The sequence below is a fragment of the Tupaia chinensis genome, unplaced genomic scaffold (assembly GCF_000334495.1).
Source record: "Tupaia chinensis unplaced genomic scaffold, TupChi_1.0 Scaffold000012_1, whole genome shotgun sequence".
Classification (NCBI taxonomy): domain Eukaryota; kingdom Metazoa; phylum Chordata; class Mammalia; order Scandentia; family Tupaiidae; genus Tupaia; species Tupaia belangeri.
Window position 1 is genome coordinate 2,369,696 of NW_006159442.1, and position 15,702 is coordinate 2,385,397.

The following is a 15,702-nucleotide window of genomic DNA, read 5'->3' on the forward strand; positions in this document are numbered from 1 at the left end:
GCCGCCCCAAGCGGAGAAGAAACAAGGATTTCCTCAGAGGTAAGAGGAGAGAGAGTACACCAGGGCTGAGGGGTCTGGAAACTTGGAGGATGTTATGTTAGATCGGTATGTTTGGAGAACCGAACAGGTGTGGTTGTGTTGACAAGGGGTTTATCTGAGGGGGTTGTGAACACAGTGCTCCGTGGCCATGGAGGCCTTCTTCCTGTGTGTCTTCCCTGTGTGTGTGTGTTGCCAAATTTCCTTTTTTCCCCCTATGAAATTAGGGCCCACTCTGATGATGTCATTTTAACTAGGTTACTTATACGGTGACCCTGTTTCCAAGCAAAGTCCCACTGTGAGGTATTAAGACTGCAGTCTGGATTCCGCGTGTGTTTCAGGGGACACAGTTCAGTCTTGAGCACAGGCTGTTTCAGGATGAGCTGATCTGCTCTTCCCTTGCACTCAGTCAGTGCCAAGTTCAAGAACTGGGCCTCCTGGTCTTCCTGGTGCCCCGTGCAGCAGTGGAAATAGCAGCCACTTCACTGGGGCTAGAAGCTTCACATCTGTTAGCTCCATGTAAAGGCGGAAGGCCTTCCCATCAGAGGTCCTGCCTGGGAGGAGAAAGGCAGATTCTTGCAGTGAGAACTCAGAGTACCTGTGCCACCAGTGTCACCCCCTGCTCTAAGAAGTCTAGAATGTTCCTAGGTATGTTGAAGGACTGTGCAGAAGGTGCTTAGGACGCGTAGTAAACACTCAAGGTTAGAGAGGTAGGTGTTTACGTGCACGGGAGAGCTTTACCTGTGTTCATACCTGCATACCAGTCAACTCCAGCATTCCCTGTCTGCCCAGCACACTGGCCCAAGGACACCACCTGGGTAGTACTGGAAACAGGGTTTGCTATTCACTAAGAACTGAAGGGCGTCTCCCTCTGCTCAGTCTTTGTTCCCGAACACCAAGCACTTCCAGTGCTCGCGGTGTTTGTCCCCTAATGGAAGGGACACTTCTGCTTGCCCATCGTGAGAGTCAGCATTTGGGAGCACACAGTGATACCAGACAGAGGTAAAGTGTAGCCTGTGCTCAGGGAACTGTGACTATTCCAGAGTTAATTAAAAGTAAGTATCTCTCCCTCCCTGTTGAGTTAATCAAGGCTGAATTCCCTGGGCTGTGCTTTATTTTAGAACTTGCCCTCTTTTCTTGACACAGCGCAGTGTTGACTGCACTTCGGCATCAAATCCAAAGTCCTTCGACTTGCCCAGCCATAGTCCTATGAGATCATAAGGACCTGGCGCAATCAGCCAGGGGGTTGACTTTCCGCATGAGAGAATATTAGTTTGGAAGCCTGTTCCCAGGCTTGACTTACTGCAAGTCTGTGGCTACGCAGGTGTATTTTTAGGCTATTTAATTTATAAATTGGGGGTGGAGGGAGCCAATTCATCAAATACATTGTACATAGTATACATATAATACATATTACATATATAATATATACATATATGTATACGCACATATATAATTCATTGACTACATAGTATATACATATATAATATATATTACATGTATATATTTTTTAGTTAAACAATTAAGAATGTAGCTTTGAATTTTTGTTTAATGATGTTCTAGCTTCGCCTTTTCTCTGTCTAACCCTGAGGAAGGTGAGTGAACAGGTCTGGTAACTCGATTTCCCACCAGACTCACGGAAGAACAGATTGACTGGCAGGATCCTATCTTGGACTTTTCCTCTTTGCCTTATTTCCTTTAGAACTGAATTTAGAACTGAGTTGACTGAATGTGTTAAGCTGAATCCTGGAGAAAGAACAAGGAAAAGATGGACACATGGTGGTTCTCAAAGTTGGGTGCCAGGAAATCCAACTGTTAGAAATGCAAATTATGAGACTCTACCCCAGAACTGGATTGGAGTCCGGTGAGGCCTACCTTGTTTGAGCAGCTCCACCTTAGGACATCCTGGTCTCAGAGCCTTCTGTAGTCAACCTAGCCTTTGTGGCATTGGCACATGCTAGGACCAAGACACTTGCCTTTAACTCTTTTGATGCGTATGGTGACAGAGAGGCCTTCCATGTGTATCTTAAACTTTTCTCAGCCTTCTTCATGAATAAGCGCCATCACTGTACAGCCAACTGGGACCACGAAGAAGACCCCGGTAGCTACTGAAAAAAGAAGTAGACTGTTTAGAGACAGGAGGGGAGCAGGGAACTGCTGGGGCATATTAGTCTTTGTGAGATCAGTCTTACCAGCTTTGCCATTTTGGGATTCATATTCTCTGTGGCACTACACTTCTTGTGGGTAATTTTGCATGTACCCAGTGTTGCTTGTCCTCTCTGGCCTTGAGAGTTGATAGACTTAGCGAATTTCCCTTCAAGTTTTGCTGGGGTCTAAAATACTGCTCAAAGAGTAGAATCAAAATCAAGCTTTCTCTGTGTGTGTGTGTGTGTGTGTGTGTGTGTGTGTGTGTTGGGTATGTGCACTCTCCAGAGAGAGAGAGACAGAGAAAGGGGGGAGGGAGAGTGAGAAATCCACACCCCTCCCAGGGGAAGAAATGGCCATGCTACAATCCCTTCTCCCCTCTCCTCTTGGGATTTGGGGCACACATGCACATGTGCTGGCATGATTTCCAAGCTGGTGAGTCCAGCACTCAAACCACGCAGTCGGCCACATGGGATCCAGCGCCTTAACCTGTGTGTCATATGCTGGCCCTTGGCCTAGTTTTTAAGGACCTTTTAGGGGTGATTTAGAATGTAAGACCCAAGATTTTTAGAAATTGTAGATTCCAACACATTGTCAGGGGGCTGAAAGAAAATATTGTGAGACTCTCCGACTCTCTTACCTGACAGTTAAATGGGAGAGCTGTGAGCGCACCATCTCACAGCCGTTGACAGACCGCAGTTAACGCTTTCACCCTTCCACAGGGTTTCTACCTCTACCACCTCTTGGAACCCTTGTCCATTTACTTCCTGGAGTGAAACAATTTACGTGAATTTGCATGAAACAATTTACACGAACATTTACCAGCTGGTAACACTTGTGTAGGTAGGGATTAATTTAGGAAGCATTTGATAAGTGAGTGTAAGGATACTAGAGAGAAAAACTGGCCTTTGTGGGAAAACTTACAGTTTTTGAGTTGTGTTCATCATTTTAGTTAAATAAAGAGGGTATCTTAAATATTTAAGACTGGCGAAAGCTAATAATGAAATCATATTTAATGGTATGGTACATTTTAGTCATTTATTATGCTGAGTCTATATTTCCCATATAGATTTATTATCCATTTGCCATTATTCTGGGACATTTTAAGAAATAAATGAAATACACACAGGTAATTCATGAACAAAACCCAAGCTCTCTGAAATAACAATAGTAGGACTTTTTTGTATGTATGTGTGTGGATTTGAAAACATAGTTTTATGGTTCTGGATGTTATTGCCACTGTTCATAAAGTTTTTCCTGAATTTCAGATTATGTTAGAATAATACTTTATAAACTTTTTTGAGTCATATATGTGTATATGTATATACATAGAAAGCTAATTTGCATAACATCAAAATCTGCGTTATCAACATTCACTCTTGTCTGACCTTGTTCTCTCAGGAGAAGGAGTCTCCTCTTTGAGGGCCGGGTCTGTGCCTATTAACCTTTCTCCGCCTTCTTCTCCCTTGGTATCCGCCATAGTCTTTTTTTTTTTTTTTTTCTTTTTGAGAGGTTTTCGCTATAGAGCGCGTGCGCTCGCCAGACAGAGAGAGACATAGAGACAGAAAGTGAGAAATCACCCCCCAGAGGGGATGGTCATGCCGCAATCCCTTCTCCTCCATTCGCCTCTTGGGATCTTGGGCACACGCGCACACGCGCCCGGTGTGAGTTGTAAGCCCCCAGGTCCGGGACGCGAACCGCGGTCGACTACATAGGAGTTCAGCGACATAGCCATTACGCTAACTGCTGGTTCCCTCCGCCATAGTCTTTTGAGCATGGTAGACTCTCAACTGTTTGAAGAATTGAATCAACTGTAAAATAGTTTCCAAGAAAGTCTTTTTAAAAAAATTTTAAAGATTTTTGTTGCTTGAGAGTGAGAGCGAGGGAGGTTTACTTGCCCAGCTGCGTCCCCCCCATCCCTTAATTCGGTCCTAGCCATAGCCAGCCCCATTCACAGAGAGGCCTTAGGACTCGAACCCAGCACCCTCCCATTTGTATTTAGCATCTCAGAACATTATTCCAAGCCCGTACCACCATCTAGTCTGGGAGCTGTTTTTGTTTTCCCTTTTCCTTGAGGCCTTATGAGTAGCTCTTTTGGCTCTTTTAAAGTACTAGCAGCATAAAGAAAGATGTTTCTTTGCTTCTGGTGGTTGCACATGTAAGGGAAAAATGTGTAATAGAGCATGCTGGTGACAAAGGAGACCCTAGCCTGTCTTTGTCTTTGGTGGGTATGGGTTTTACAGTGACTTCCATGATTCAGTATTTACACTACCAGAAGGTAAGGAAACATTGGTTTCAAACTTTTGTGTTTTTTTGGTTTTGCTACAAAAGTAGTGCATGTACTAACCAGAGAGAGAGAGAACCCCCCACACACCCCCAGGGAGAATGGCCACACTGCAGTTCCTTCTCTCTATTCTCCTCTGGGGATTTGGGGCATGCATGCACATGCACCCTTGCTTTTCAAGCCATCAGATCTGGAACTCCAACCCTGCATTCAGGCATGTGGGATCCAGCTGCCTCAAATCCTGTGCTACCTTCTGGCCCCAAACATATTTTTTTGTTGTTGTTTTTAAATAAACTCTTTAGCTTAAATATTTTCATTTTTGTGAGCCACCTACAAGTCTACATAGATGTGGTCAGAGCTGTGTGGAGACAAACAGTGCTTATACCTGCCCCTGGCTCTCAGGATTCTTTGTACCCCAAGTTGGAACTATCGTAGATGGCCAAAGGGGTACAGAGAGGGAGTCAGTCCTGGCCACTGCTGTTTCAAGACCTGGCTAGGGCACAAGCAAACCACTTGTAGCTTCAATCAAAAAATCATCATTGTTGAAGTATCCAAAAAGTTTATTTCTACAACACTTTCACAGAATATGCCTAAGCCGTACACTTTCAATGTCCCTTGTTCCTGCTTAAGACCACCCTAAGAATGCATGTGACCATATTCTGCCTCATTGGTCTATTGTGTTTGTTGAAAAGTTGTACATATTTAATAGTAAGTGGTTCAGTGCCAGTATGGGTTAACAAGGGATATATTTCAAAGCAGACTTCATGCCTGTCAGTAAATCTTGAGGTCTGGAATGTACATGCCTTATTCGTTCAAAAATCTTCAGCAGTTATCTACTTAAGGCAATTTTTGGGGAAAAAAAGACTATTTGAAGCCTTTTGGGGTTTCTTATTGAGGTATAGGTTGGCCATGAAATGACAGGGTTCAGTGCCTCATTGAACATTATATTGTAGTTGAAGAATATGTGTAATATTATTGGTATTTTCATAACTTTTTTGTGCTCATGAAAGTGGTACTTGCTCACAGTAGAAAATTTAGGGAAAAAAACAGAATGAAGAAAATAAACATAATTCATAAACTTATCTAGAAATAATAACAACTGTTAGCTATGTTTTTCTCAGTTATTTTCATGCATGTATTTTGAATTAGTCACATATTTTAGATTTTGCTTTTTCCTTGATGTTATTCCATAATTATTTTCTCTCATTTAAAAATGTCTTTGAAAACATGATTTTAATGGGACTTTTGTAGTATTCTAGCATGTATTCGTGCCATAATTTATGTAATCACTTTCCTATGAGGCTGGCAGTTTGCTTCTAATTTTTTCTTATTATATATGATCCTGTAATGAGTATCTTTTGCAGATAAATATTTATTTGCATCTCTGATTCTGTGTTGGGATGAATCCTTAGAAATAGATTCGATGAATCAAAGGGCATCAACTCTTTGAATGCTCTTGATACTTCTTCCATATTGCTCTCCAAAACAGCTGGAAATAATTTGTCTTTCTCATAGCGAAGTATTAAAATATCTGCCTCTCTTTAGAAAATGTTAACTTTTTTCATTCTTTGACAGTGTTAGGTAACCTTGGTTTTGATATGATTGCATTATTTGTGTGTTGTACTTTTCTCATACTTTTCTAGAGTTTTTTTTATCATTTGTGTTACTTTTTTATTGGGGGTATAAGTAATGTATGTAAAACTGATGTTAATTGCAAAAGTGAAAAAAGGATGAGGAAACCACCAAGTTGTCATTTAACAAAACGGGTTTTGCGGTGAAACTTTCTCCGGGTCAGCTGACTCTGTGTCAGGCAGTCCAGAGAAGTCTGATTTATGGCGCTGCGGACTGTGTCATGGCCATTCAGTCTCTGCCCTTACTAATGGGGAACAAAGGTGTGGTCCATTTACAGGGAACAATCACTGCCTCCTTTAGTTTATGATTGTGATGCTTCTTCAGGAGGCATGGTTTAAAGAATGAAGAACTTTGTCATTGTTCTCATACGTCAGTCTTGGAGTGACACCCGTATAGCAAGTAGACAAGGCAATGTCATGTGAAAGAAAAAACAGAGGTTTATTTTGGGACCCCGAGATGGTGTAATGGTTATGATGCTGAACTCCCACATAGTCCACCATGGTCTGAGTCCCAGACCCGGCAGCTTAAAACACACCAGCACATGCGTGTGTGTGCTCAAAACCCTGAGAGGAGATTGATTGGAGGAGAAGAGGTTGCAGTGTGGCCATCCCCCTGGGGCGTTATTTTTTGCTTTCTGTCTGTCTGTCTCACTGGCAAGCCTCCCTGGAGGAATGGCTATGTTGTAATCCCTTCTCCTCCATACTCCTTTCAGGGTTTTGGGCATGCATGCCTTCATGAGTTTCAAGCCTCAAGTCCCGGGATTTGAACGGCCTTTGGCCCTGTGGGAATTCAACAATGTAACCATTATACCATCTGCTGGTCCCCACAGCATGTTTTTAAGCTGCTGGGGCTGGGTATGTGGGATCCAGCACCCTTAACCACTATGCCATGGGGTCAGCCCTAGCTATAAATTTCTTAAATCCAGTTGAGTTTAAGGCAGACCTGCAATCTCTATTAGAAATAGCTGGAACAGAGGCCCAGTGAGAGGAAACAGAATTCACAGTCCTGGGCTCCATGTTGAAAATGAAAGGGATAACTAAAAACCTCTTTTTCTCCCCCCAAGTTTTGCAAAATCAGAATGGATTTTTGACCAAGATTTCTTGGGGACTTATTTTTTTTTGGAGAGATTTTTGCTATAGTGCGCGTGCGCTCGCCAGACAGACAGAAACAGACAGAGAGACAGAAAGCGAGAAATCACCCCCCAGGGGGGATGGTCACGCCGCAATCCCTTCTCCTCCATTCTCCTCTGGGGATCTTGGGCACACACCCGGCGTGAGTTTTAAGCCACGGGGTCCGGGACGCGAACCGCGGTCGACTACGTGGGAGTCCAGCAACATAGCCATTACACTAACTGCTCATTCCCTTGGTGACTTCTTATGAGAGAGCAGATTCTTGTGAATTTGTGCATCTTGGCATCCATTAGACTCCTTATGGTTTCGCTCTATTGATAGAAAGAAAACCTATCTACTAGCTGTTGATTCATGCAGTGTTTCTGGTGTGTCTTAACTCTAAGATAAGGTAATGTCACCCTTCTGTGTTTTCCCTCAAATGTAATCTTGTGTGTGTGAGAACTATCTTGTTTGCAAGTGAATAGCTTGGCTCTCCTAAGTCCTTTCACTCTGGACTTTGTATATTCAGGGAGGAATCTAAGATCCTTCAGGGTGTAGATTATGGTCTGCTCAACCAAGACAAGTGGATTTGGAAGCCAATCTGAAATTTTCAAATCAAAGTGAAATGGCTCTGGCTTTCACAAGGTCAGAGACTGAAGCTGCTGACACCTGTATTCCTGGGTCCCTGGCACCCTCTGTCACATTTAACCGCTTTATTTCTCTGTGCTCCGTTCACATGGGGAGAGACAGTGTCATTTCTTTTTGGTGCTTGTCTCCTTGCCTGACATGTAGTAGACACTCGGCATATAGGAGCTTGTCTGTATCCTAGAGCTGGTTTAGCATCTTGGAATGGCTGAAAGGAAGAATTTGATGCCTAAACAGTCTCACTAAAGCAGAGGAAACAAAGGTTAGCAAAATAGAACTTGTAATCCACAAGTGCCTACAAAGTGTTGAACTTCACAGAGAGCCTATTAATGCCATCCTCTAGCAGTCATGAACACCAGCACCGGCAAATAGGTGCTCAGAATACATTCTGGTGAGCTCTCTTGTGAATAACCGTACCAGTGCGATCACCTGCACCCAGATCCTGTGGGCTCCCACATAGTGTGAGTAATGAGGAAGCATGGAATGCTTAGCTTAGTGTGCTGTTGTTGGCCAACAGCCAGTTTGTGCTGTGAGGAGATTGGCGTCAAATCAGTATTTATAGTGGAAGTAGCGAGTCCAGAAGAGCCACAGAGAACCCCTGAAGTGTCTGGTAAGAGATAGGAGAGAGGATAACAGTGATGATGGCTGTCATCGATGGGGCACCTGTGCTGTGTGTTCACACTGTGATGGGACCCCGTATTCATACCTGATGTTCTCTGAATGTTACAGTAGTCCTGAGTTGGGAGGTTGTTCGCCTCTCATTCATGAACAGCTGGGCGCTGGGAGCAGTTAAGCACCAGTAGAAAGGGAGGAGCGACTGGAAAGTGATCTGGGTGCTGGGCACCCTTCCCCTTGAGTGGACGTCCTGCTGCCTTGTAGTCAGCTCCCAACCTTGGCCTTTGGTCCTCTCTTCAGGCTGAATTCTCTTCCAGGAGTTCCCTGATCTGTTTCATGGGGTCTATCATAACCCTGTACCTATCTAGATAAGGATTCAGAGGTGACACACTCGGATACACCTTCCTGTTATAGCAGGAAGACACAATATCTCACATTCAGACCCACCCACAACCCCCAATTCATATGCCATTTTTCTTGAGCTGTTGAAGGGATTCAATAGTGGTGAATCAGTGACCAGTAGAAGAATGCAGATGTTCTGTTCAAGTGGATGCTTAGCTCGTTATCGCAGTTATGTCGTAGCCGGCAATCATGGTAGCCGAGGGATATAAAAATGAGAGATAACAGCAGAGCTTATGGCATTTCTATAATGGGGGATTATTGTGTGGATATAAATGTGTGTCTGTGGGTGTGTGTGTGTGTGTGCACACGTACGTATACTGCCATGGTCCACTGGGAGTGGGAGCCTGTTCTTAAGAAAACAGAGATGATAACTTGGTGGCTGGAAATAGAAATTTTAGTTTCTGTAGCCAAAAATACTTTCTCCAGATGTGGTCTAGGACAGTGGTTCTCCAGGTATGGTTCCTGGATCAGGAGCTTTCACATCATTGGGAACCAGTTAGAAATGCAGATTCTAGGGTCTCATTGCAGACCATCTGCCCTGCCATTTGGGTTTGGGACTCAGTGTTCCGGGTTTTAAACATCTTCTCCTTCTTCTGGGGTGCTGAGTGTGGTCTAGAGAATGACTCCGGCTAGGAAGGTGCTCATGGAGCCGTAGATCAGACGAGTCTCTGGCTGCTGATTCATCGTGTTCTGAGGCTGAAGGTGTTCAACTAGAGAGAAGCAGATGTGTCTAGCTAGATGTTCTTCAACCAAACCAAGGATTATTGTTTGTGGACAATAAACAAAATTGGCAGATACCTTCTTCAGAACTAGAATGCTAAAAATAGAAATATGTATTCATCCTGACATGTAACTGAGCAAATCCTATTGCTTTTTTTCTTTTACAAGACTATGGGTTGTATCTTCCATTATGCCGCATTTTATGGGTAATGAATATTATCTTGCTACTAATACCTTTTGTATTGACTTTCGATTTTTGTTTCTTGGATATCAAATATAGTCTGGTTATTATGAAACTTGTTTCATAACTTGTAATGCTATGCCTTTCTCTTAAGAGATTTTGTGGCATATTGTTTGGGATGACAAACAGAAGTAAAGTCTCAGCATGTCGAAGTCCTCTATGAAATCTTCAGAAACATCCTGGAAGTTGCAGAGTCAAGATTCATAGGTGTGGGAACCAGCAGTTAGCGTAATGGCTATGTCGCTGGACTCCCACGTAGTCGACCGCGGTTCGTGTCCCGGACCCGGTGGCTTAAAACTCACGCCGGGCGCGTGTGCGTGCGTGCCCAAGATCCCGAGAGGAGAATGGAGGAGAAGGGATTGCGGCGTGACCATCCCCCCTGGGGGGTGATTTCTCGCTTTCTGTCTCTATGTCTCTCTCTGTCTGTCTGGCGAGCGCACGCGCCCTACAGTGAAAATCTCTCCAAAACAAAAAAAAAGAAAAAAAAAGATTGATAGGTGTGATAAAGTCGCTGAAGGAGAATTCTCATATTACCATAAAGTTAACATGATGGATAGACAGAAATAAATCAGTGACTATCAATAATAAGATGAATAAAAACTTAGGAACGGACTACTTTGATTTTTCAGGATTTTTTTAAAGAGGGAAATAGGAAATTCTCCTTGACCTTAAATTCTTTTTTTTTTTTTAAGTTTATCCATCTTGTTCTTCCATTAGAGAAAGACAGAGAAGAGGGACAGGCACCCCCAGCATGGACCCCATGCCATGGTCAGCCCCCAATCTCAGCCAGCCTGAACTACAGGAACTCCTCAGGGAGGTTCTGGGATGCGAACCCAGGACGGTTCCATTGTGGGTCCAGTCGTGTCACAGCTGCAACACCTCCGAGCCCCCCCAAATGCTTATAGAGTGGTAGTGTAACTAATTTGAGCCTCCCCAGGGTTAGCAAGACTGGCCAGTATCAGTAGACTTAAACTTGTAAAGTAAAATTGTCCACGTTAAACAATCCTTTCTGCACATATCTTGCTCAAAGTTTTCGGTTTCCCAAGGAAATAATGATTGAAGATAATGTGATATGTGCAAAGAATTCTGGGACTTACAGTCAGGAAACCAGAAATTTAATCTAGACTTCACTCAAATCTGTAACTATGGGCAAGTATCTCTGACTGTCAGTACTTGAGTATTTAATTTTGTGAGTTTGATTCTGTTATTTTATCTGTTAGAGGGTAGCTATTGGTTTAAGCAAACGATTGTTTTACTTCCACTAAAGGAAAAGACAATTTCACCTACACAGTAGGAAAAAAGACAAGATGTAAATAAACTAAATGTTATAGCTAGATTTTGCTAGTCTGCACAAACTGTGTATGCCTTTTAATAATCTTTCTTTTAAATAATCTTTTCAGAATTTGATTGTGTTTAGAAAAATGTTTGGCAGATTAATTTTTTTAAGTTTATTTCAGGGGGGCGGTAGTTACCTTCAGCCGGGTCTCACTGTATGTCCATCCTCACCGCAGTCTCCTAGCCAGCCAGAATCACAGGCACACACGGGCCTATTAGCGTGTTCATATAGGCCTGGGATCCTACCCCGGCCTCCCTCATAACTCCGGTCACCTTACCAGCTGCCCCGTCATGGCTGAGCCAGATTAATTATTGTGAATTAATTTGAGAGAAGATCGTCTTTAAAGTTAGAATGTGAATTTCTCTTGATTGGGGGCTTCGAAATAGAGATTTCTATTTCTGGTTGGTGAAATTTATCTCAGAGTATATTGACTTAGGTTAAAAATGTTATTGTTTCATTTGTGGAATTAATATAAGCTAGCCTGTTAGCTGATTTTCACATTTTCATGTAGTTTCATCTACTTAAAAAAAATATTTTGTAAATGACAAATGTCATCTTTTTAAATCTGAACTGTTTCCTTACAGCGATCCGTACGTGAAACTGTCATTGTATGTAGCCGACGAGAATAGAGAGCTCGCCCTGGTACAGACCAAAACTATTAAGAAAGTAAGTATCTATCTTACTTAAATGGCAACTTAGTCTGGTTAAATGAGGCATTTTGGCTTTGTAGAAGTTTATCATTTTAAGCATCTCCCAGTACTAGATCACTAAATTCTCCACCAAAGAAAACTTTTCAGTATTAACCCAAGATGCCAATTCTGGTTTCTAGTTAAATGACAAAAGATATTCTGAAAAGAAGTCTTATTACGAGTAGTGACTATTTTTTCTTGGAAAGAATACAGCAAAACAAAGATTTGTTCTTGTTGACACGTTATTTTTTTTTTATAAAGAAGGTTAACATAATTTACAATGTATTTCATGAACAGAGTGATTTGTGGAATTCACAGACACAAAAAGAGTGGTGTAACTTGAAACAACCACTGCCAACCACAACAAAATACTTCCTTAGCTACATCAAAACAAAAAAATGTCTTACTAAGGAAGCTCCAAGTATATGTATATCTTTTCTTTTCCTAACGTTTATGCACATAATTTCATTCTAGATTGGTTTCTGTAATTATATCTTAATTTACCTGTTTCTTTATACATAGGTAAAATACATGTAAATATTTCCTTTATAGTTGGGAACTTTGTCGACGATGCGGAGTTTTCTGTCACAAATTTGTTTTCACCTGCGCTTTGGGATTACTTAGAGATTACTGCTCTTTTTCTCCTCACCCCTTTTGCGAGGTGGTGAGATAGTCTCACTCTTTGTCCAGTAAACATGTCCTAGAGCAGATTGATTTTTAAAAAATATACTTTTCCAGCCACGTGCACATTCCTTGAATCTGGAGCTGGGTCGTTTCGTGTAAGGACAGAAACTGCAGCCTGTCCGCTCCCTGGCAGTGAGAATGCACTTTGTGACCAGGAGGTGTTTTGATTAGTGGGGAGGATGCCTGCGAAGGATGGAGGCCATTGTTCCTTGTGTTAGGCATTGGCTGTCATTCCCTGCAGTGGAGCACCGCCTTGCAGGGAAGCAGCAGGGTCTCCTGTCGCCTGAAGGAAGAGGAGCCCAGGGGCAAAGCCAGTGATTGGGGATACTGCAATGTCTGTTCTTCAGAGGGGAGGTCCTCCTTCGCCCTCCCTTTCCCGAGTAGAGAGAGTGTAGCTCTGTAGCTGGGGCTGCTCTGATTACCTCGGCAGCCAGCTTCTCGGTTAGTACCTCTGTGCAAGAACTGCGGTCTTCCTCCTGTCCTCCTGGCCCTGTGACTGCTCCCTCACTCGTTTCCTGCTCCCCCGTTTCCGTTTGTTTCTCTGCCTGTCATCTCCCATGCTCTCTTCTGAAGCAGCCCTCCAGGATGGCTGCAGCCACAGGCAGGCCAGGCCTGCTCTCCATCTCCCTGGCTCCTCTCCCACCTGCCCCCCTCACTCATTACCATCCTGGCTCCATTCATATCCCTCATATCCTGGACTGTGATGCCTCCCTATCTGGGATTGGGCTCCCTGTGGAGTTGTGGGTGGGGAAAGTGCTGATCTTTTTTAAAATGCCAGTTCAAGTGTGGCGAGAGTTCCCTGTCTGTAGTTTGTTGTTGTTGTTGTTTTTCCTGTCTGTATTTTTATGATGCGCTGTGTTGATTTTTTTTTTTTTTTTGCTTCTCCCCAAGCTGGCGTGGTAAAGGAAGTGATTGATAAAGGCAAATATCATTTTGGTTCAAAAATATCTGTAGCTGGTGGTGAGGTGATTTTTTTTTACACATCATTTTTTTAAGAAATGCGTTTGTTTATGAGTTATGCATGTGCAAATGCATAAACATACACATACATGTATCCCTTCATAGAATGTGCTTCCACTTAGTTTTGAAGGATGTTTGGTAGCCCGTCTTTTGTCTGCACTGAGGACGATAGTGTCCCTGCCATGTTTTTATGATATATAAATAAACAGAGAGGTGGACAAGTGGAGAGGTAGCCTGCAGAGTAAGTAGACACACATGTTTTATTTAGCCTCACTATTTTGGAAAAATAGTAATTCCTTTTTGGTGTATAATTAGCAGTGTTTTTTCTTGTTATGAAATCTGATCATCAATATTAATTTCTATAAAATTTATTGATTTAATATAATTTTTATCAGTTATATAAAATTTCAATATTTTATAAGGATAGTGAGTCCTTTCAACTTTCTCCTGTCTACTTCATTGCTCTCCAGAAAGATTTGTAACAGGTAGAGGGAAGGCAACAGAGTTTATTTCCATCTTGATATGCAAATCATGATAATGCTAATATCTTGAAGGCAGTATTTTTATTTGCATGGTGTTCTATAGGTCCCTGATGTTTTTCCTCCTGGTCATAGCATGCGACATATGGGTTCAAATTTATGAATCATCTCTTTCATAAATATACTCCCTCCCTGTCTAGTGTGGTTTCCAGAATAAGCTCTGACAATCGATAATTGTTCATTGCCATTTTGAAAACCTCTCAGCTATTTTTTAATCAAGAAAAATGTTTAAGCAAATATGAAGACTATTGTATTAGTAACTGCTAATGTTTTGAAGACTGTAAAAGATATTACAAGATAATTTCTCTTCCAGACGCTGAACCCAAAATGGAATGAAGAGTTTTATTTCAGAGTAAGTTTTTCATTTGGGGGGGGGTGATAATTGTTACTGATATCTAGATGGACATATTACCAAAATTGATTTATATTGAGGGAGAGCTGTTTAATTTTAATGAGACACTCGTTTTAAGATGAGAAGTGGCAGGTAATTTTCTAATACATTCCAACTTTCGAAACTATGAGTAGTGCTCACAGATTCTGGACTGGTTTTACTCGGGGATGCTTGAGGAAGTATAAAGAGAGTAGTTATTCAAATATCGTAGTAGTGTTTTTTTCCAACTCAAACATTTCTTTAAAATATAATGTAAAAATAATTTAAAACAATAGCTAATTATTTCTATGAGACATGAATCTGAACTATTTTAGAGAGTAAAATAATAGAGGCAGAGAGTAAAATAATGATTAAAAAGCATAAGATTTACCAGTTGTGTCACAGTTCTGGAGGAAAATTTTTTTATGATTCAGATATTTATTGTCGTACATGTGTCTAGTATAAAATTACTTCTGGAATTTACCACTGAATTAGGAAAAATTTTCTTAACTTTGCATCCTTAGTATCTAGAACAACTGTATGTATTAGGTTGTCGGGGACGTCATAACGTATTTTCCTGTTTTTCTATGCAAAAATGTGTCATGACTTTCCCAAGAACCTATTAGAAATAACTGAATTCTGTGATTTAACAGATTTCTGTTTAGTGGGCTTTTGTGGTTGTCATTTTTTGTTACCAAAAATTGGGCAATATTAAACTGCTCAGCTATTTAACTGAAAGAAAAGTTGTATTTTTTCTCTTCAAAATAAAAATCTTTCCTTGTCTGTGTAGCTGTGCTATTAAGTCTGCAACCTCCATAGATGCTGCAGATGAAGTCTTACATTTTCAGTCTTTAGGTTCCTCAAGAGCAGTATTTCCATTCGGCCCGCTGTAATTGGTCCTCCTTTCTTCCTTTCAGTTACGATCGTATTTTATGTCTCCGAACTTGGATTACCGCGTACAGCATCTGTTTTCTATTCTGTTCTGAGCTGAGATATGGCTCTGATAGTTGAATATGTGGAGAGACTCTATGTACGCCTCCACCAGATGTATTTTAAATTATTCTCTGAAGGGCTGAAAATCTAATGGAGGCTGATAGGTACCCTCAGTTAACTATCAAATACAGCTTGCCACTTGTGAAACCCAAATTACTGAGTTTCTTTTCAGTTGAACACTTCGGCTATGTTTATGTACATTTTAGTGCATGCAAAATTTGTACTAAACTGATCAATTGATATTGCTTATAGGGTTTTATATATATATTTTTTTTTTTTTTTTTTTTTTGGGAGGTTTTTGT

At 41.6% G+C, this 15,702-nt stretch overlaps 1 protein-coding gene across 9 annotated transcripts in view; it reads left to right on the plus strand.

Annotated features, from left to right (window-relative positions):
* Positions 1 to 15,702, plus strand: part of NEDD4L (NEDD4 like E3 ubiquitin protein ligase) — a 381,870-nt gene that overhangs the window by 199,313 nt on the left and 166,855 nt on the right. For all 9 annotated transcript variants that reach the window (XM_027768276.1, XM_027768265.1, XM_006139917.3 and 6 more), the window contains 2 exons: positions 11,750 to 11,831; positions 14,351 to 14,389. In XM_027768276.1, the coding sequence (XP_027624077.1) occupies positions 11,750 to 11,831; positions 14,351 to 14,389 (121 nt within the window). The remainder of the gene's footprint in view (positions 1 to 11,749; positions 11,832 to 14,350; positions 14,390 to 15,702) is intronic.